The sequence below is a fragment of the Mixophyes fleayi genome, chromosome 10 (assembly GCF_038048845.1).
Source record: "Mixophyes fleayi isolate aMixFle1 chromosome 10, aMixFle1.hap1, whole genome shotgun sequence".
Taxonomy (NCBI): Eukaryota; Metazoa; Chordata; class Amphibia; order Anura; family Limnodynastidae; genus Mixophyes; species Mixophyes fleayi.
The window spans coordinates 47,498,248-47,522,635 of record NC_134411.1 but is presented as its reverse complement, the minus strand read 5'-3'; the positions used below and the strand labels follow the sequence as shown (position 1 = coordinate 47,522,635).

Below are 24,388 nucleotides of genomic sequence, written 5' to 3'. Positions count from 1 at the left end.
GAGAAGCCACTCCATCTGGCACTTGGCATTGGTTTTGGTGATGTGAGGCTTGCATGCAGCTGCTCGGCCATGGAAACCCATTCCATTAAGCTCCCGCCGCAGTTTTTGTGCTTACATTAATGCCAGTTGAAGTTCAGAACTCTTTAGCTATGGAATCAGCAGACCGTTGGTGAATTTTACGCACCATGCGCCTTAGCAGTCATTTGATTTTACGTAGTCTTACGCTTCGTGGCTGAGTTGCTTTTGTTCCTAAATGCTTACACTTTCTATTAATATCACTTACAGTTGACTGTGGAATATCTAGCAGGGATGAAATTCATAACCGTCTTATTGCAAAAGTGCCATCCTATCACAGTACCACGCTTGAAGTCACTGAGCTCTTCAGAACAACACATTTTGTGCCTCAAATGTTTGCAAATGGAGACTGTTTGATTTTATACACCTCTAGCAACCTCAATTCAAAAGTTAACGGGTGTGGCCAAATACTTTTGTCCATACAGTGTAGTTAAGGAAGTGTTACAAATGACCATTACTGTTTGAAATGACTGATTTTTAATTTCTATAAAACAGTCCAAATTTTCAACAGCCATTACTCCAGTGTCTTAATGGCAAACTCTTAATGGCCAAATCAAAACAGCTTTCTCAAGAAACACATCAGTCCAGCATTGCTTTGAGAAATGATCCCATTCCATGTGTCAGATTGCCAAGAATTTGAACATTTATACAAAGTATCCACTACTGTCTTGAGAGAAAATAGCAAACTGATTGCAGCCAGAAGCGGAAGGCCCAGATACACAACTGCACAAAAGGATAAGTGCATCGGAATCTGCAGTTTGTGAAACAGACCCCTTGAGGTACTGAGTTGGTGGCCTTCCTTAAATAGTACATGCCAAATACAACTGTAATCTGCAACAGTAAAATGACGGGTTATAGACCTTATAGGCAGAGGTGCAAGGATAAAGCCATATTTGAAACTGGCAAATAGGAAAAGAATGTTAAAATTGGCAAAATAACACAGACATTAGATGGTGGATGACTGGAAAAGAGTATTATGGACAGATGAGTCTAAGTTTGAGTTGTTTGGCTCAAAAAGGAGAACATATGTTAGACATAGGGCAAATGAAAATTTGCTGGATGAGTGCTTAATGCATTCTGTCAAACATGGCTGTTGGTATGGGGCTGTTTTGCTGCTGCTATGGTACAGAGTGCAAGGAATAATGATCCAGAAAGGTTACTACTCTATTTTACAATGTTATTGAATCCCCTGTGGTCACTGCTTGATTTGTGCAGCAGGGTAACGATCATAAGCTTACCCCTGAGCTATGGAAAAACTGGTGAAACAAAACGGAACCAGAACACTGACTTTGATGGACTATACGGCACAATCGCTAGATCTCGACCCCATTGAGTTCTTGCAGGATGAGCTTAACAATAAGGTCAGAGAAAAATGCCCTACAAGCCAGACGCAGCACTGGGAAGATCTACAGCAGACATGTGTACAAATTTCCCCTGAATATCTTCAAAAACTGACAGCTAGACATCTGCAAAGCTGTAAGTGCTGCAAATGGAGCATTCTTTAATGAATATAAAGTTTTATGAATAAAACAGTTTTATGCAATAAAAATAGTAAGTTGTGATATAGTCAATACATTGACAATAATTTTAGGTCAATTTAATGGTACGTTGAAAATTAAATGATCAATTATATCAAAGACCAAGACATTTCTTTGTGATTCCAAACTTTTGTGCATTGTTACACTCATCCAGTCAACTCTCAGATCATAATTCTCCTAAAACATCAAACATCATTAATTTCAGTTTTCTGTATTTTTTGTTTGGGAGACTACTAACATTTTTTTAACATGTATATGTATCGCTGTATATATTTCTTTAATTTTCCTCCCCCATTTCCCTTGAGTAATCTCTGTTTCCTGTGTACACTATTTTGTACACTGCTTTTATCTTCACCATTGTCCACCTCCTAGTTTAAAATCTCCAGCCATCTAACCATCGTTTCCCCTACCACAGCTGCACTCTCCCCATTGAGGTTCCACCCGTCCCTGCTTTAGAACCTGCAGATGAGAAGCAAATCAATTCAGTCCTCCTAAAACACTCCTTCCTAAATCTTCGTCATATGGTGATAATGTCTCTTCTCTATTGACTCTGGGAATAGCAAATGGATGCTATATAACACTGGTATTTATAGTGGTATTGGAAACCATATTCCTACCCAAGGTTCTTATTGGTAATTTAAAAATGAAGCTTGTAAAATAACGTTTCCAGTGAGCTTTTTTCTCTGGAGGAATCTTGAATTCTGTATCATTCACAGTTTTTTTGCCTTTTGAACTGTATAAATAAGTTCATACAGGACTTTGGGCTGTACCATGCTGAAAAAGATGAAGGGTAGAGGCTTGCTAGAGATCATCTTGCTGGTATTTGAACAGCAATGAATCTGCCTACCATCAGTCTCTGCAACACAGAACAAAACAGAACATGGTAAAAAATTGTCACACTGTTTTTTGAAAAACGAGATTGCCAGGAATGCAGAGTAAATGGATGTTAGTAGCTCTGGCACATATGTATGTTTTGGAATGTAGATCATTTGTTTAAGTTTGTTTGCTTTTATGTGCATGATGTGGAGATGACGATACATTTAAACCTCGTTTTTGTGTTTTAGGATTGACAACAATGGGTGAAATTTCAACCACATCAGGTGAGTCTAATACGGTTTGTGTACTCAGCCCTGCCTTGTTTGCAACCACTGTGCCCTTCCCTGCTACTAAGGATGCATCACAAGTCAAAACTCAAACATGTTCAGTCTAAAGTGACACCATTTACCACATGTAGAATAAATGCAATGTATGTGTAACACCATCGAGTGTGACTATTTCTGCAAATAGTATTTCATGGCACAAATTTACTGTTCTTGTACATTGAATTGTCTTGGTGTGTCAGGATGTCTTGTATCACCACTAGTGCCACCAGCTTTAAAATGACAGGATGGGCTTACTCTGCCACCCTATCTTTCTACTTGGGGTTTTACCAGTTGTCCTAGGGTTCCCTTTTACTGTCAGTAACTTACAGTTACTGACTACACCTACTGATGTTCTCAGACACCAGACATTCACCGCCTCTGAATGACAACTGTACCAGACATTCACCGACTCTGAATGACAACTGTACACCAGTTGTAGGAGCGTAGTCGCTGCCACCACCAGGCTTCTTCACTGCCTCCTCAAAATGCTTACTTCTGGGTGTTTGGTTTAGATGCTTCAGCACCTCTTTGTTGGTGACTGACTGGTCCGTCCTGACCACTTACTTTGTCACTCTCTGCATGCTACCTAGCGGTCCTGATCCAGCCAGGGAGTGGATAGAATTTAACACTTATCTGTAGATCACAGGATGCAGCATGCAATAGGTGACATGCAGGATATTGATAGCAGAATGATGTTTATTGTTTTTAAAGTGTCCCAACAAGGACTATTACACACCAGTGTGAGGCACTGGTAATCATCCAGAAGTAAAAGATGGAATACATTTACATGGGGCTCTTCTGCCATTTCACATACAATATTCCACACACATGTTAACATGAGATAATCCAACCCTCTGCCTCTTTAACCAACCCTGGAGCCATGAAGTCTACACTGAGATTTCACATGTTCACATTAATTAATGCGTCAGTGGATAGTACTGGAAGCAATGCATTTTTTAAAATTGGATGTAAACAGTAATCCGCAATTTAGCAAGATATGGTAAATATGTATGCTTCATCACAATTGGGATATTTTCCCTATTAACTCCAACACAGACACACACACAGATAGGAGAGGAGTGCCTATGTGGTGCATTCAAACAACAAAATGGCTTTGGTCAATGTATTACTTTCCTGGCCTCAAATCAAAGCTTCGTTAACTTGGGATATCCTGTCTTCAAAATGTTAGACAAAAAGGCCTCATTCATCGAGAAACACAAAACGAATGTAATGTCCTTTTTTGTTTTTGTTTTAAACAAACGTGCATTGGGTATACGCACATCCATATTTAACAAGAAGCGGATCTGAAGTTACATCTATTAATTAATACGAGTCTAGGTCCAGTCTGCTCTAACAGACAAGACACTGCAGATTGCAACCAATACATATGTTGAATATCAAGTACAAAAGAACGCACAAAAAAATAAAAAACTATTCAATTAATGTTATCTGTTAATAATATAGTCATTAATGGCAAAACAATAGAAAAATAAAAACGTGCCCCCCATAAAATACATTTATTAGGATGTTATTAATGTCTACTGTTCATAAAATAAATTTTTACAATTGCTCCTGATTGCAAACACATGTTCTAGCTGGCATATACTGCCGTCATCACTAGTGATCGACACTTACACTATACCTGTAGCGCTGCCCAAAGTTTAAACTGCGTGTGCTCGAGCTTGGCATGTTCTTACTGTAAATTGTCTACGTGCATACGCCCATTCCCCTCTCCATTTTGGCCCATGAAATCATAGGCTGTAGCAAGGGTCCTTTGCGGTCGAAGATGAATTGGACATTCTCTGGTGTATGGCTTGTTCCTGGACATGCACAGTGTGATTTTATGCAAAGTATGACACATATCGGCATTTACGTTTCTTGAATGATTTAGGCCCAAAGTCTCCTTCTCAAAAATACCTGTAACAAAAAATATACTTACTGCATTCACAATAATATGAGACGCATTGTGCCAGTACGATAAATAAATAACATTTCTTAGTGATCCGAAAACAACTGATAAACAATATATGTACAGTATATGCAAGACAAAACCATTATTTTTGCTTTCTTACTCTCTGCACTGTTTTTTGCATCAGGTTAAATAATTTAGGTTAACCCATAACATATGAAAACTGTCTAAAATTAGGAAGAACAACCAGGTTCCATGTAGATACCAGTGGTACGTAAACCATATTTCATTAGGTGCAATTAGAGTATCTCAGACCAAAATGTATACCTTCCAGAGCCTTAGTACTTTATCTTGGTGCTGGTTCCAGAAATTGGAAATACAGTTCTGTTATTTGGGGGAGGGTGTGATCCTGAGTAAATTTCAATGTAGTTTGAGTTCTCTTTTATTTTGCATGGAGGACAGCCTCAGGAACTTAATTATCAATATTTTAGGCTTTGTATGATCAGAATATGTTATTCATTACAGTTTTTTGTATTTTTATATCATGATATCTAACTTTTGCCTGTATAATTAACAAGTTTTTTTTCTAATTACAAAGGAACTGGAGAAATAGCAACAAGTCACTTGTCTTTGGTGGGGGGAGGGTACTGATTTCTCTTTATTGGTGGCTTCACTGGAGGCAATAGTTGTGTAAGACTGGGAATATCTAGGGGAACAGAAATTATAGGAGGAATTCTGCTTGGAACATTTCAGGCCAAATGCAGAACAAGGTGTATATTTTAAGGAACAGTTGAAAATTTTGCTCACCTCAAGGTAGGACCAATAATTTATACCTGTTACACAAATCTGGAAGGCGCCTGGCTCCTTGCAGCATTGTGACTTCACAAAGCAGTCAGTAGAAAGGATTTGAGAGTAGCCAGTAAGGACAAGAAGAAATCAGCAGCAGAGAAGCTGGAAAGAAGAAGAAGAGAAGGTAATTACATTACTTCTGAAATAACAGGGAAAGAGGTGGTTGGTGAGAATGGGGGAAAACAGGGGAGAGGAGGGGGGATATGAGGATGGAGAAAATTTCTTGTTTTAGAATTCGGTATTGGCTTCAAGTATTTGATCTGCTGAAGGTAGAAACTTTAGGTACCCTTACATGTGGAACTGGAAATTCCAGTTATTGGGCATGTGTAACTGGATTTGACCAACAAGTGTGATTAATGTTGTTTCTTTTTTATAAGCAAGACTAGAGTACCTTGGAATCCATTAACTGTGTAAACTAAAATGATGTTGGTTATTGGGGGGTTAGGACCAATTTAAAGTTTTAAATGGTCTCAGATGTAACAGATGGGGAGCTGGAAGTACAGGCAAGTTATGGCAAAGTAATTTATCCTAATGGAGGCTATTAAACCTGATGGTGGTTGAGCAGGCCTGGCTTCTCAAAAGCCAGCTAAAGTGGTATAGTAATCTGATTTTGTTTGGTATCACATATTAATCTTATTTCAGATAGCTGTAGGTATTTGAATGTATGCAGTTACTTCATCTGACGCCACTTGTGCTGCTATTATTCGTGTGGCCCATTATAAAAGCTTTGGGCATTTTATCACCAAAGTCAATGAGTTATGTCATTATTTGTGAGTAATGTGGCAAATATTGTTTATTTGTGAGATGGGTCAATCCTGTATGCAAGCACTATGTCATACTTTATGAGCAAGTCTATTACTCCAGTTACTGAACTACACTTATATGCATGTGAAGGCTCTTCCACATTATTATAACAAGTAACTTTGTGCTGCATAAGCAAATAATAGAAATCTTAAACATGAATATACTTACTGAGCGGAACAAAATAGAATGTTTTATCGATTTCTTTCCTAAGTGCAGTATGACTGCCTAAAATAACAGCGTAAGCAATCAGAGCATATATACACTTGCTATGCATTCTTGGTTATACAGGAAAAAAAGCATAATAACTAAACCCAGCTACTTATTGCGCATAAACACAATTACAAAATCCAGTTGCCACCAACAATATTACACTTCCTTATTTCATCTCTCAAAACTATATATTCCCTGAGATAAAACCTCCAGCTCGAGCATGGTCCTCTTGTTACCCCTTCTTACTAAAGTCTTCAGGACTTCTTGTGAATAATTTCACTTATCTCAAAACTATCTTTTCAATTAAGTTTATAACCTGAACCAGCAACAACTTGATTTACACACTTAACTGTCAGGCGCCGTCTCCGCACTGACACTTGGTGCAGGAGACAGATGCCTGCACCTTCTCAGCTGCCGTATCCCATTGCCTAGCAGCAGGATGCTATATCCGCTCACCTGTCGGCAGTCTCCATGTCTGACCGCCAAAATCTCCCTAACCCAATCAGGATGCAACTTATGGTATATAAAGCACCCACTAACACATGTTGGTTGCCAGAGTATTGGTTCACTCCTGCTCCAGCGCTTCCTGAACTTCTGATCCAGTGTTCTTTGGTTCTGACTCAGCTTCCTGTTACTATTCTCCTGTGTTTCATTTTGGTACCTCGCTGCCTTGCTGATTTGGCTTGACATGACTTCTCTCATGATCCTCCCTGTGTACTGCTCCGCTCAGTTGGCTCTGACCTGGATTGCCTGGCTATACCTGTCTACTACTGTCGCTACATTGGTGACTGTCTTGGAGAACTGCAACTTGCATACCCTCTGCAGCTAAGCCCAAACTCCCTTGCGGTGGTCCCTGGTGATTACCAGGGGTACGTTAGACTCCATGCCTCCCTGTTCAGTTGCGCCAATACTGGTTAGCGGCCATCTCTGCAATTCTGTGACACTAACACTACAAACTGCTTTACAATACACACTCACCACTTAAACTAGTGTGATGCTCCAGATTTCCTACACCATATCTTTCAGTCACATCTTATACCGCTTTCATACTGCCGCCCCGGCAATATCCCGGGTTTTTCAAGCCGGGTTTTTGCCGGGGCTCGGAGCGTCCCAGCTCAGAAATACCATTCATACTGCACCTCGGACCCGGGAATTTCCCGGGTTGACCCCATTCATACTGCACAAGTCTGTGCCCTGGCAATTTGTGGGAGTCATCACCAGAGCAGTTTTCATTGGCTGAAAAATGGTGATGTCATTGAAAGGTGACTGGTTTTTTGACGCATAAAGATGATGCAAAAGTGGGTGGTGATTGTTCACCACATTACTTTTCATCATGGCCGACAACTCAGGCAGACAACCAATCAGCTTGTTTTCTGTGCAACCCGGGTTGAAAAACCCGGGTTGCACCATTCATAGTGCAGGCAACCCGGGTCCGACCCGGGAATTACCCCTCGATAAATCCCGGGTTGAAGACCCGGGTTTTTAGACCCGGGATTTTTGACTTGTACCATTAATACTGCACCAAGACCCGGGTCGTTTGAGCTCGCCCCGGCAAAATCCCGGGATTTTGGTGCAGTATGAATGGGGTATAAGATTGTGAATACAGGATGCAATGTCACATAATCAGTTGATTGGAGTCCATCTGTGTACAGGTGGCCAGAGATGTCCCACAGTTGGTTAGTGCGGTGGTAGTCAGTTTAATGATACTGACTACCCTGACAGAAAAGAAGACAACATGAGGACTCCGAATGCATAGTAGAACGACCTGCAAAAAAACTACTTACCAGGATGCAGATGACTTCATGAGACGACTCGGTCTGTTGCCGACTCTGCAAAATGGTGTCATCACAAACCGTGAATTGTCTTAAAGCGCTGATGGACAGACCAGCCTGTCATTCATGAAATGTAAGCATTATTTTAGGGGTTAGGGTTAGCATTAGTTAGGGTAAACCCTAACCTAACCCATAAAATAATACTTACATTACATGAATGACAGCTGGGTCCATGCATCCACGCTTCAATACAAGTCGCGGTTTGTGATGATGTCATTTTGCAGAGTCGGCAACAGAACGAGTCGTCTCATCAACTCATGGGCATCCTGGTAAGTAGTTTTTTTGGCAGGTCGCTCTAATATGCATTCGGAGTCCTCATGTCGACTTCTTCTCTGTCAGTGAAGTACTTTTAATAGGTACTACATCCAGTTAGTGCATTTCCAAACTAGAGCTCTGTCAAGAAGATCAAAGAACATTTTAAGCAAACCCAATAAAAGGTTATTTAAAATCCCCAATCAGGAAGTTAGAAGAATGTTTAAAGATTTTGAGTATCCCCTGAAGCATCATTAAGTTAATTTTAAAAACTGAATAGAATATGACACAACTGTGAATTTGTATAAAGCAAGCCATCCTCCAAAATTGAAAATGTATGAGAAGGGGACTTGTGAAGGAGGCCTATGACGACTATGATAGTTAGTCTTCCAAGATAGATAATGGGAGAATCTGTCCATAGGATAACAATAGCTCGTCCATTTTACACATTTGTGTTTTATGAGAGAGGGGCCTACATTTTTTTAAGAAAACCTGCATGATATCTAAACTATAAAGTTTTTTCAAAAAGAATGTGGGATAGCTCATACCAAGTGGAGAAAAGTCTAAAACAGAGTGAAATGCTTTGGATTCAACACTAAGTGCTATATAAGATATAGACACATCTTGGAGGAAAACGTGGTGCAGCTTAGCCAGAATTTTATTTCGGCAGTGCAATGACCTAAAAATTGCAGCAAAATACATATTGGACTGACTTAAAGACACAAAAATTATAATCCTGGAGTGGCCCAGTCAAAGTCCACACCTTAATTCCATCAATCTGCACGATGATTTATAGACTGCTGTTCATCAATTTCCCATCTAATCTGAATAAGTTAGAACAATATTGAAAAGAAGAATGTGTACAAATTGCAGTGTCCAGGTGTGGAATACAAGTACAGACACAAATAGACTCACAGCTAAAATATAAGGTGATTTTACCAAATATTAAAACAGGAAGGTTAATGCTTATGTAACCAATTCATGTCTATTATTATTTGAAATTTAGAAATTACCTTAGTGTCGGATAAAGGAAAAAAGTATTTTGTGTTAATCAATTGGATAATTCCATGTTGCAAGAAAATAATGTGAAAAATGGTTAGTGAGCACAATCATGAGAGGAGTCGGTAGGAAAATGCAAACAGCCAAACAGGATTGTCTACACCTTCTTGCTGAACTGCTTGTCAACCATCTTTCACATTCTGTGAGTACATGACTGGCTATACCAGAGATGGCTACCTGCTGTATTTCAAAGGCTGCATGTGTGTCTCTCCAACCTGAAAATGACCATGGCATGCCTACATCATTCATCAAACAAATGCCTCTCACTTGCTACAAAATTTCACCACAGGCCACTAAGAGCTTCCATTTGCTACATAATAGACCCACATGCACTCAGAACCCTCGTATCCCTCATGCCACTCACTCAGAACTCCCCATATGCCACTCCACTTACCTGCCCCCACATGTCTTTCACACCTCCCTCACTTTTCCTTTTTTTTTTAGAACTAGTTATTCTAGCTGCCTGCAGAGGAGGGGGGAAGCACGCGGTGCAAAGCACATTGCACTCATTCCTCCTCTAGTATGCTGCGTGACCTCCCTGTGTTTTGCAGAAAAGGTCACGTGACGCAGAAGCTGGTTGCTCCTTTGTGGCAAGGGCAAAGTGCTAGGCATACCAAAGATAAAGGTTAAGCTCACCTGATATCCCCTCTCCCCAGTACTGTATTGTGTGTTGTTCATTATATGCATTTTTGAAGTGTGGTGTTTGCATAGTATTAAATCACCAGCTGGGTTCTGTAGGTACCTCTAGACTCTTTAACATGTTCTCTAGAATAGCTATTTCACCTGGGTTATCCAGTCATCCATTGTGCCGACCAGTGTCTAAAGCCTTTGCAGGACTTCCTCTGCTATTGGTCGGCCATGTTGAGCCAGAAATGCAAATCAGATGGAAAACCACTTTCAGCTAAAAAGACACTTGGGGGTTAACTGAGATCTGGACCAAAGACACAATGGAATTATAATTTATTGCTTGACAAATGAGTGCCTATTGTTTTTCAGTGAATCTAGCCAGACTTCCCAAAGGGAGCTTGCTGCCATCTGAGGCTGCCCAACATGACTTAGTGGGACCAGCCCCCACTGAGACCACACTACCATGGGAACCTGATTAGGCTTGCAAGAGGTAGCTTTCCCTGTTCTATATCCTACTTCAGACAGGCTGACTAGAAGTTATGGCTCCAGTTAGACTGGTCCAGGAATGTGCCAGCGATTGGATCTGCTAAACCTCCAGGGAATTTGCTACTTTGTGGATCTGACAAACACAGGAAGACATTGGGCTTGGTCCCTGCTTTGCTGGCAGAGGAGTGATCAAGTGGATTGGTGACAAGGACAGTGCTTCTGGTGATTATAGTCTAGTAGGCTCTCTATGCAGTAAAACCCCTGACTGTTATTACCTGTAACCTTTTCCATTGTAATTTGTTTATATAAATATATTTTTTCTATATAAAATATAGGTACATTTGTATCTTTCGAGCCATTTTTGTCAGTCATCACTATCAGTCAGCATTTACACCTGCCCTGTAGCGGGTGCAAATGATATGGGTGAAATCAAGCATACTTGGGAGAAACGCAGGGCTTGAATTGGCTGCATCTGCGTCGGAATGCCCGTACTGTACATGGCCTACATCTGTCCGCCCTTTCACTTGTTCCTCCTCTGTAGGCAGTTGAGTCATTTGCGTTCATGTATTAAGCGCATGCAATTGCATTCGTTGGTACAAGGTCTGTTTCTAAGCATGCACAGAGCTATTTCACTCAAGATACGCTATGCAAATATGCATCCAAACATGAATCAGACTCTAGATATGCACCTTGATGTGGGCAGATCATTGAGACACCTTGGAGCAAATTCAAGGCATTTTGCAATATGCATCATGTGCTCTTTGTAAATGACCTCCATAGAAAACAAAAATTCAGTTGAACACAAAGGAGAATTCAAAAAATATAAACGTGGAGTATAAGTAAGCATACCTGTCACACGCCAGACCATCTGGTTGGGACCCAGTGCACTTACCTGCCCTATCCCCATCATGGTCTTCTCGCTCCTGAGTGCCACGGCTCTCCTCAGGCGCCTCTATTCTGAATTTTGATATCTTATCACCTCTTCCTCTCAGCAATTGGAAGTCCATTAATTTACTTCAGGATATTTAAGGTACCTGTTACAGCTCCATGGTGCCAGTTCTTTGTGTTAGTTCCCCTGCTCAAGTTCTCCGACGTGGCTCCTTGTGCTTCTCAGTCACTGCAGTCCGCAAATTATCGCTCTACTGTGTCCAGCAGCTCAGCAGCTTTTCACAGTGGTTACTACTACTCCGCAGACTATTGCTCCTTTGTATCCAGTAGCTACTCACAGTGGTAACTACTGCTTCCACAGACTATCACTCCATTGTATTCAGCAGCTACACAGCTATTCACAGTGGTAACTACTGCTGCCACAGACTTTCGTTCCATAGTATCCAGCAGCTTCCAAGCTGTCCAGCCATTCACAAAGGTTACTACCAGTGCCGCAGACTATCGCTCCTTACCCAGCAGCTTCCTAGCTGTCCACTTATTTTCACTACTTACTCGTGCCGGCAGATCACCTCCACTTTCTGTCTGACCTGCTCTCTCTCTGGCCTCTGGGTTCTCTTACCGGTCTCTCCTAGCACCCACTCGGAGAACTGCGACCTGTGGTGTAGAAGGTACAAAGTCCATACCTCCTTGTGGAGGTCCCTGGTGAAAACCATCTGCCTCATTAGACTTTACGCCTCTGGGTTGGGTAGTGGCAAGCCAAGCAGACAATGAGGGTCCAAAAAATCCTAGTGCCTGTGACTATAACGTTGTGAAGTATACAATGTTCTAAAAATTAATATGTGCTGTTAACAGCCCTGTTAAAATAATATAAATATGTATGTGAAGGAGACGCATGTTTGCCAGTTGCTGACATTTCTATAGTGAGTGGTTCATTTTTCATGTCTTCACCTTCCATTACCTCTGTTCATTCCAACCATACCACACCACCGGCAGCTGCATAGAATTGCCAGTGGCTACTTTAGTATTGGTGACTGATAATGCTTATACCTTACAGAAGTCACACATGTCCCCTCCAACAGCTACAATTGTTATCCTGCTACCTTATGTATCACTTGTTCCCCACACCTCTTAGGGGCAAATGCAATTCCCTGTGTTGTTATTTAGTGCGCAGTAATAATGTGCGTCCCGCGTCTTTCTAAAGAACAACACGGAATCGAATCTTGATGGGTTTGATGTTATTTGTATCATGATCCCTTCAATGTACAGCACTGCATAATATGTTGTTGGTGCTTTAAAAGTAACAATAATATTTAAACTTTAAATTTTGTAGTAACATTTTCTGATATGCACAAGTCAGATTAAGAAACAGAATACACTAAATGACAGAAGCAAATATTCAATAACTAAATACAGATTATGTATCTGTGTGGGTGGCTTATGACAGGATATCCGTATGTCATATGTTTGCCTTGAAAATTATATTATACATGCAAGCTATGTTTATAAACAGATCTTTGTAAAAATTGAGAGTATGCAAAAGTGAGATGTATAGATTACTGGGAAATGGGGATTATAATTCAACTAACATAAAATATTAACAGGAGGTAAAAGGTAGTTTGAGATAGGTCACTATGGAACAGTGTTAAACAGATACAGTGTGATATTCTAACAGGAAGGGAATTGAATGTGTACATTGTTTTAAGTCAGAATGTTCCAAAATCAACCAATTACATTACATTGTTACAAAACCATATACCAGAGTTAGGTAGTCTGCATTACAATATTTCCATTGTATTCCTGGTATCTGCAATCATTCACTGTGTTCCTAATATTTGCCAGACATACTCTGTCTGCCTGATATCACTATCCAGTATAATCACTTGTTGTAGCTAAGTTTTTACCAATCAATCTGACGTTAGAGACATAAGCCAATAGATCCAGATGTAAGATCCTTTAGTTATTATATGCAAGCACTCTAGGAAGAGTGTGAACATGAAATGATGCATTTAAACAGTCTTATATACCTTTCTTGTTACTTTTTATCAACACATCCTCCTTTTCCCACCTTATACAGATTTTGACTTTGAGGGGCCCACAGCACATTAAGTTTCATCCGGTTTTCTCGTACCTTGGAACAGTCAGGCACTAAGACTGTCTTATCTCCCCCTTTGTTGCAAACAGTTGACTAGACTCTCTCTCCCTGAAAGATATTAACTTGTATTAACTATTTAAAGTATAAACGCATACACACACATATATAATATGCATCTTGGAATAATATATGGGGAAATTTCATCAATTGGGAAGACAAAAGTAATCAGAGTGGTGAGGCTGTGTAATGCAGGGAAATCTCTTTGCTTTACTTGCTAAATACTTCAGAGTATGTCTGTGAAGGTCCTTGTTTTATCCTAAACTTCAAAACATCTTTGCAGCAATATGAACTATGTGTCAGATGTATTATAATGGATCTGTTTTATAAAATTGCGTATTGTGGAATAACAGTTAGGTGCTTTTGAATTTTTAAATAATATTTTTTGTTTTCATATACAAACGGGTTTCCATATAGGTTTTATAAAATTGAAAGTATGAATTTGTACTGCAACAACAAACATTATTGCAAAATTTTTTGGAGACTGCAGTGTATCTTACTGACTGGCTGAACCATACATGCCAACTCTCCCGAATTCAGGGTAGGTCTCCCGGAATCCCGGGAAAGCTGGCAATTCTCCCGCATCTGCCAACATGGAGGGGTATATGGGCGGAAGAGGGGCGGCCTGTTATGATTTGCATCATTTTGGCCCCGCCCCCAGAGACGTACTGCCTGCTTTGGGTCTTTTTACCACTGTATAAAGACCCCACACAGGCATACATCACTGGGGGGAGGCGCGAAATGACGTGAATCGCAAAGCCCCACCCTCTGCCACCCTCCCTTCACACCCCTCTTCAGTGATCTCCTGGAGGGAACCTGTCAAAACTAGGTAAGTATAGGCTGAACTGTGTGTATCAATTGTATTATGTATTTTATATTTGTCCCATGGCTGCTATTACTTTGGAAAGAATTCCCTTTAAATTCTGTGTGCAAGTCTTTAGCCCAGATAAAGAAAGCATAGCATTTGATCATGTTTGAACTGGCTAAAATGGAAAGACTGGAGTGAGTTGATCAGCTTAACATACGAGGTATATCTATTAAATAACGAGACTGCGATTCCATCTAGTAAACAAAGCAGTCAGAACCGGTTATAACTGCATACATAGTAACCTTGAACCTGTATGACAAGCTGCAACACTCTTTGACGTTCAGTTGATTGTGAGTCGCCATTTAGTTTGGTTGTGTTTTCTGTAGAGTGCCGAAAAAATGCCAAATTTAAAAGTTGAACAAAGTGTCAATTTGAAATTTTTAGTAAAATTGGACAAAACACCAACATAATGTTTTCAAATGCTTACTGCGGTCTATGGGAATGACTGCCTGTCTCGTGCGCATGTGTTTGAGTAGCACAAAAGATTTAGCGAGGGACATGAGAATGTCAAAGATGATGAACGCCCTGGACAACCTTGCACTACAAGAACCGAAGAAAATGTAAAGAAAAAAATATCAGTCAGATTGTTCGAATAGACCGCTGACTCAGTGTTCAAATGATAGCTGAATCCGTGAACATTGACAAAGGCACCGTATGGAAAATTTTGAGTGAGGATCTTAACATGACGAAAGTTTGTGCAAAGATGGTCCCAAGGGTTCTCACACCAGAGCAAAAAGAACGTCGCTGTCACGACTGATAGTGGGTACCTGCTGTTGTTGGCGCAACTCAGAGGAAGGCGCGGAGTCTAACGTGCCCCTGGTATTCACCAGGAACCCCCGCAAGGAAGTATGGACTCCGCTGCAGGGACACGCAGGTCGCGGTCCTTCCTAGAGTCCACAGCGAGATACAGGCCGGGTCAGCAACGTTCAGGTAGAAGCGGTACAAAGGAAAATCCAGAAGAATGGTGAGGCAAGCCGGGTCGGTAACGTTCAGGGAGCACAGTACAAAGGCAGAATCCAGATAGGGGTGGTCAAACGGTCCGGGTCAAAAGGGTCACAAGCAGCACGAGGATAGTCAGGAACGAATACAGCAACTGGTATACACAAACGCTGGAGACAGGAAGACCTGATACTCTGGCACTGGTGAGAGGGCAGGAAGAGGTTTAAATACAGTGGTAACCCAATCAGAATCAGCGCTGCAGCGCTGTCATACCTGCCGCCGGGAATCCTTCATAGCGTCCCGTTGCCTAGCAACGGGGCGCGTCATCACAGCCAGGAGTCAGATGGCAGGGGGATCCGGAAGTGATGCGTCTGGTTGCATAGCAACCAGACGCGCTGTCAGGCAGACAGGCGGCCGTGCGGACGGCGCCTGACAGTCGCAAGGAATATTGTGTTGACATTCTGCAGCAACTTGACTCAGATCCAAACTTGTTTCATAAAGTAATCACTTGTGATGAGACCTGGATTTTCTAGTACGATCCTGAAACCAAAAGACAGTCAATGCACTGGAAAACACAGTCATTACCAAGGATGAAAAAAGCTTGTCAAAGCAAGTCAAAATTCAAAGCAATGCTCATTGTTTTTTTTCGATATCAAGCTTGTAATTTTGGAAGAATGGGTTCCAGAAGGCACAGCAGTTAATCAATGGAACAAAGGATAACAGCGCTAAACGACACTCTGGAATGAATAATGTAAATGATAAAAAATATCAAAAACCAGGGCAGAATAGTTAGGTACTTCAAACATTTAATAATGCACATACATGTATTGAAATCCAGCAATATGATAAAATAAGGAGATAATACTCCTAATGGTATGTATAAAAAACCGCAATCAACTTGCCAATTGAACACATAAATAATTATTGGGCCGCATTGATATGCAAACCAAAGCCACAATCACATATGTATATGGATAAAAATTGAGAGCATTGTAAAACGATGATAATGGGTACTAAAATCAATAACCGGAGTATAGAGTTCAATTCAAGTGTCCAGCAATAGATGGGGATAGCGAAAACCAGCGGTACTCACGATCCTCTAATCTCAGCTCAGTTCACAACTCTCCGGATTGAATGTTGTTACAGCTGTAGGCTGTTGAATGTCCACAATATCCTGAGAAACGATGTCCCCTTAATCGAATGTAGCAGCTCTCTACAGCATACGGCTGTCAGCACATGGTGGTGTGGGCTGAAAAAATCTGCCCGGGCAGAAACAGGGAACCAAATTGTCAGGTCCCTCACAAGTTAGGTCCGTATATCGGATATGTGTTCAGACTCCAAGTAATGAGCGGTAATATGCTCCACAACAATAGGCGACGCGTTGCGTCTCTGAATGAGACTTTCTCAAGCCAAAAGGTAAGTTAATCAGCATTATTATAAGGAAGTTTTGAAAAAGCTGAGAGAGACTCGGAAAGAAACAACTGTGGAAAAATGGTTTCTTTCTTCTCCAGAACAATGCGCCTGCTCACACAGCACTTTCTGTAAAGCAGTTTTTGACCGACAAACGCATTACTACACTTGAACATCCTCCATATTCGCCCGATTTAGCACCTTGCAATTTTTATCTTTTCCCAAAAGTTAAATCGGCGCTTAAAGGGACACATTTTGAGTCAGTTGATGCTGTAAAGAAGAAAACGTCAGATGTTGAAACAAGTGACAGAAATTGATTTGCTCCATGCCTTCGACCAGTGGAAAACAATACTACAGCGATGTATTCGTGCAAATGGGGAATATATTGAAGGGGACAAACATTATATTTGTAATACCAATAAATAAAGGTGAGTTATTTAAGCAGTCTCGTTATTTAATAGCCATACCTCGTATATTGCAATATGTGGAACTAACATTCCTTGTTTTTAATATAGAAAAGCATTAGTTGTACATTTGGTTAATGCAAAGTATCCATGCTTTTTACCATTATCATATATAACTATAAATTCAATAACATTTGTTCATAAACAACTGTGGGTTGGAACTATTATAAAAATGAACTATGTACAAGTGAATGTGTAAGTGTAAGTGTATGCGTGCGTTATTTATCATGTGATTGCATCATAACACGTGGCGTACTGATCGCAATCGCACGGTGAAACAATATTAATTAATATACTTTCTTTCATCCAATCATTTGACTTTTACAATATCTATTTATAAATCTAAAAAGAGGTTATTTTAGTGTTGCTTAACCCAGCCATATTTTATTATTATAAATGATAAATCTTAAATAATGAAAACAAATAATTCAACAAAAAACAAACTTCACTTTTTTGCACATACCTGACTGATTTATAATGGGGTATAAATCATATAGCAATATGTTATATAATAATGTTCTATTACAGTACTGAACACAGGGGTGGATTTATCAAATGCAAAAAACCCTTTTGCTTTAAACACCTGATGTGTTTGCCAGCTTGTTTTTTGCTTTGCACTATACACTAATAGAGTTATTATTTGTTTTAGGGTTAACCTAAAACAAATAATATGAGGAGTGCTACTGGGAGGAGGAGCAGAGCACTTGGTGTGAATCTGACACCCTGGCCCAGAGCTGGATTAAGAGTCTCGATGACCTAGGGTACTTTAGACAGGGGGTCCGTATGATGTAAAATGGTTATTATTTTAGACAAATACACAGGCAATACAGTGGGCACTACTGTTAGGTGCACACGGCTCTGCCTTCACAAGCAGTACAAGGTGAAGCGGGACATACCTCCCAACTGTCCTTCCATTCAGAACAAATCCTTACTAAGCGAGACCGTCACCCAAACTCGGGACTGCCCGCCAGATTCAGCACAGTTGGTAGAATGTCCTGCTCTCTCCTACTTGTTGTCACTTTCCCCACCTGTGGTTGTTGGTGTCTTTAGATCAGTTACTGCTTGTCTGGATCCTGGAATGTTGGGGGGCCTGTTTGGAAAAAAAATGGGTACATGAAATATAGAAAACTCCAACCAGCCCCGGTGTTAAATCAAAATAGCACCCACGTTTTATAATTAGGCCTCCCTCCATCCCCAACATTAAAATAATAGTATTCACATTTGATAAATAGATTTATTTCCTTCCAACTAGCTACAACATTAAATTTAATAGCATACACATATAATAAATAAACCTATTTCCCTCCCTCCAAACAACCCCAGCAATAAAATAAATAGCATTTATGTTTAATAAATATAACCATTTTCCAAAACAATCCCAGACATTAAATAATTCATAATCACATTTAATAAATAGACCTAATTTTCCCCAAACAGCCCCACAATCAATTAATAGCTCCCAAACCACCCCAGCATTAAATTAAAGGTCCAATCACCCCATCTTAAATTCATAGGCCCCACTATTAAGTTCAATTTCCCCACCATCCCCCCACAAATAAAATAGCATCCAATAATTACCTCCCAATTTATATTAAGACCTCCCTCCCTCGCACACACTGCATTCATATAGTGGCCCCTCTCATACACAAACACTACATTCATATATTGGCCCCTCTCTCACACACACACACAACATTCATATACTGGCCACTCTCACACACACACACACACACACACACACTACATTCATATCCTGGCCACACTCACACACACACTACATTCATATACTGGCCACTCTCACACACACACACTACATTCATATACTGGCCCCTCTCACACACACACTACATTCATATACTGGCCCCTCTCTCACATACACTACATTCATATACTGGCCCCTCTCTCACACACACTACATTCATATCCTGGCCACACTCACACACACACTACATTCATATACTGGCCACTCTCACACACACACTACATTCATATACTGGCCCCTCTCACACACACACTACATTCATATACTGGCCCCTCTCTCACACACACTACATTCATACAACTGGCCCCTCTCTCACACACACACACACACACACACATACACTACATTCATATACTGGCCCCTGTCACACACACACTACATTCATATACTGGCCACTTTCACACACACACTACATTCATATACTGGCCCCTCTCTCACACACACACACACACACACACACTACATTCATATACTGGCCCCTCTCACACACACACACACTGTATTCCTATACTGGACCCTCTCACACACACACTACATTCATATACTGGCCCCTCTCACACACACACTACATTCATATACTGGCCCCTCTCTCAGACACACACACACACACACTGCATTCATATACTGGCCCCTCTCACACACACTGCATTAATTTACTGGCCCACTCAAACACACACACTCTACATTCATATACTGGCCCCCCTCACACACACTACATTAATATACTGGCCTCTCTCTCACACACACACACACACACACACACACACACACTACATTCATTTACTGGCCCCCCTCACACACACTACATTCATTTACTGGCCCCCCTCATACACACTACATTCATATACTGGCCCCTCTCAAACACAGACGACATTCATATACTGGCCCACCACACACACACACACACACACACTATTAATATATGTATATACTCACACCATTAACATATTACCGCCACCCCACTTACCTGGTTATATCTGTGCACGCTGTGCAGTCTCCTCAGCTCTTTACACATGGGACGGCACCTGTCACCTGGTGCTCATCCCATGTGACACCAGTGGAAGTGCACACATATTGGAAGGGAGGGGGATGGATCATAAGGATCCGCGGTCTTTGGGAGAAGGTGGCTGGTCCTGGGGTAGTGACACTAGGGACCAACCCAAAATATTTTTTTTTATCAGGCCCGGGGGGGGGGGGGCACATGCCCCAGCCCACCGGCCCAGCCTGCCCCTAGCAGTATTGTACCCCAATATGTACTGCAGAGCATTATTGTAAGTTGACAACTTTCTATTGTTGTTCAAAAAATATTCTTTGCTTTTTCAGGTATGCTCTTGCCCATCTCGACTCAAACAATCTTATATTAGAAACTGAAGTCTCCTCTCTGCCCACAAATCCTAAATGCACCTTCACCTCTCTCTTCAGTCCAGCAGTAACAACATTCATAACCTTAAATTTCAAGCCAGTGACTTCAAGGATAGGTTCGATACCAACTGACGTGAACTATCATCCCAATCTCCCTTCCACACTTAACTTACATTGCCAACCTAACAATTAAGCACACACCCTTTTTGACCATTTATCCGGATAGGACGTCTGTGCTCTACCACTGCCACTGTGAAGAAAAAGTTTAAGGTCATAGACAACGCATTCTTGGATCTTTGTAAAAAAAATTATGCCAAAATATAAATGAAAGGAAATGAAGCACCAAAAACAAGGAATACCTGTCTTTACAAGAGCCCATGATAAAGTAGACAGCTGGTTGGTGGCGTTAAATATAATGACCAGAATAAAATAATAGACACTAACTCATCCAACACAGCACCAACATTATGGTTCCAGAAATGGATGCATGTGTAGAAACTAACATTGTAACAATGGAGCTGCCATTAGCTTTATCTGATATGACAGAATACCAGGACAGCAAGTAGTTTTATATACTGTATGTTTACAATTAAAAAAAGCTCCAACCGCTCTGGGTCATCTCTGCCATGAACAAAGTGAGAACCACACATTAGAGTTGTATTGGAAGGTGTGGCAGATGTGAGGTGGGAAATGCTGTCCTAATCAATGAGGGACAGTATAGGTTTCATCATTTTGTGGGGTAGGACTGTTTAATTTAATGGAGCATGAATCTGATATAATTAGTGAGTATGCTGGCATACTCAATATGGTGGCACTGCAAATGTAATCAATATTTGCATATTGTCAACATCTTTTTTTTTTCTACACATTTTTTTACAGTGTTATGCTTAGGGGTGTGTAGGATGAGGATGTGTCATTTCATGGGTTTGCATTTTCTTTGAGATTTTCATGCATTGCACTTTTACTAATACAATGTATTGTACTGGCATTGCATGGTAACACCAGAGAAATAGTGTGCGCTACAAAATAGTGCAAAATTTACATTTTAGAACACAATAAGGGGAATAGCACAATTGGATTTTTCATGCTTTAATTAACTTGTGAAATATGCACTAAAGCATACAGGTGTAAATGAGCATTAGATAATGCTAACATTCCTCTTCATTCCTATTTGAGGGCATGTAGATAAACCATGTAGGCCCCATGAACTGAGACAACACACATGGATTACTGATCCAGGCAGAGCTATTTTTGTAACGTAAGTGGATACAGTAAATTAGCCTTAGGCAAGCCCTTATAGTATCTGTATCAAGAAATATATCAACCGCAGCGCATAATACATTTTTATATTTAGTACCCATGGTGATCTGCCTTTTATCATTATTTAATGATTCTTTTTCATGATATCATCACTCTGGTGGAGGTGCTAACCACTTAGCAAGAACAGTCACACAATTCAACACTGAAATTAAATGTTTCTGGAGTGCACTAGAGACCAGTCAATTATCTAAAACTTTTTAATAAGTAATTAGAATTTTTTTGTTATTTTTTCCTGCATCCAGTTATAAAAGCAGCAAAATAAAATCCAAGTTTAGCAATGAAAGTATAGAGAATATATTAAATAAAAACTGCTGTGTACCCATTAGTATCACCCTATTATCTAGATGCATACTTATAAAGATATAATAAAAGGGATCTATTCGAATTAGATGTATGGGCTAGGGACACAAATGCTATTGGCTAATAGTGTATGTAGCTCTCATTTAATCCATTGTAGTCATATTTACGGTCCTTATAAGACCGACACTTACTTTAACAACAAAAAATATCCGAAGGTGACTTGGGAGACATTAAAAAAAGCAGACTGACCTGAATAATGACAACTGAACTATCTGACACTGTTCTGCGAAATCCCGAGCACAAGTAATGACGGCACAACGTTTTTACGTCATTTAAAATGGCGACCGCCACTTTTAAAGTGGCAATGCAGGCTGTCATCTAAGATAAGTGTGACGGTGGTAGGTTTAGGGATCGGGTTAGGGTTAGTGATCGAGTTAGGGATCTGGTTATGGTTAGGGAGCCGCCATTGCCGCTTTTAAACGATTCACATGGCGGTCATCACTTTAAATGACGTAAAAACGCTGTGCCGTCATTACTTGTGCTCAGGATTTTGCACAGCACTGTCGATAGTTCAGTTGTCATTATTCAGGTCAGTCTGCTTTTTTTAATGTCTCCCAAGTCACCTTCGGTCATTTTTTGCTGTTAAAGTAAGTGTCGGTCTTATAACGATCGATAATTCGTACCCAAACCCATTTAATTGTGCTTGACTGAAATCAGTAGTATATTGTACAGTCTCTTCTCCCTTTTAAGAGCAATGATTTTACTCTTGTAAATATTAGGTATTCTCCTATAGCTATCAACTCGAATATATGTAATGGACTAACCTTTTAGAGGCAGAACACTATCCTAATGCATCTTTCTGCTGTCTCCAGTCATTAATTGTTTCCAGCAATAGTTTCTGTACCCTGACTCAGATTTCTTCTTGTCAGGCCATCCCGCACTTTTCCTAGGTGTCAGGGATGGATGCCTGTCTGTTTTCACTGACGGCGCCTCGCTGCCTAGCAATGGGACGCTCTTTCTGGTTCCAGGTAGCTACACTGCGCACACATGCGCAGAACTTCACATTATGTCGCATATCGGCAAGAGACTCTTTACCTGCTTTGTGGTTGGTTGTGTTTTGACCACCAAAAACCGCAGCACCAATCAAGGAGTAGTTCCCTCTATTTAAACCTCCTTTTAGCTGTATCCCGTGCCAGAGTATTGGTTCACCAGCTCCAGCATTTTGTTCCTGTTCCAGCATTGTGTTTTGGCTCTGATCTTTGGCTTGATCTCCGGACTACTCTCTCGTGTTATGCCTAGCACCATTCTTGTCTGTTTGGTTCTGACCTCTGGCTTCCCTCTGACCATTCTCTGCATTATCCTTGGGTACTTCGCTCTCATATGGCTTCTGACCCGGACCATTCGACTATTCCTGTTCCACACTGGTGACTAACCTGCGCACCTCACACAGCCAAGTCCATACCTCCTTGCGGGGGTCCCTGATGAATACCAGGGGTGCGTTAGACACCGCGCCTCCTTGTTTAGTTGTGTCAATACCCGTCGGTAGCACCTCCTGCAATCCTAGCGTGACACTTCTTATTTGTCTTTATTATTGTTGTTATTATTATTATCTTTTATTTATAAGGTGCCACTAATGCTTCCACTTCACTTTAAATAGGGGGTTCGAACATACAACAATATTACATACGTACATACAAATTAGAACAATGGGTAGTAATAAGCAGAATAATAAATGTATGGATGTAATTATCAGAACAAATCTCAAGGCATACAAAACAGAGGAGAACAGAGAATGGGCAGACATGAGATATAGAGTACAGACATAGTGTAGAGCAGGGGTGTCAAACTGGCGGCCCAAAAGCATATTTTTTATGGCCCGTGGAACATGGTCAGCAGGGTAAGCAAAGCGGGGGATGGCAGGTGGGGGGGAGCACCAAACCTCTCAGACTTGGTGCCCCTTCACCCACCACTTCGCACTGAATGTTAGGCGTGACGTCCTCACACCCAACATTTGCACACCCAACATTTGCAGTGCGGATCGCCCAGAGAGAAGCCACAAGAAGAGGAGAAGAGGAGAAGAAGACAGAAGGTAGGAAAACAGACAGGAATAAAGAAGACAATAGAAAGGTAAGTGAGTGGGAGC

General features: G+C 40.8%; 1 protein-coding gene across 1 annotated transcript in view; it reads left to right on the top strand.

Moving 5' to 3' along the window:
* LOC142104188 (transmembrane protein 272-like) overlaps positions 1–24,388 on the top strand; it is a 109,537-nt gene that overhangs the window by 2,102 nt on the left and 83,047 nt on the right. The window contains exon 2 of the mRNA XM_075188712.1: positions 2,678–2,713. Coding sequence (XP_075044813.1) covers positions 2,689–2,713 — 25 coding nt within the window. The 5' untranslated portion in view covers positions 2,678–2,688. The remainder of the gene's footprint in view (positions 1–2,677; positions 2,714–24,388) is intronic.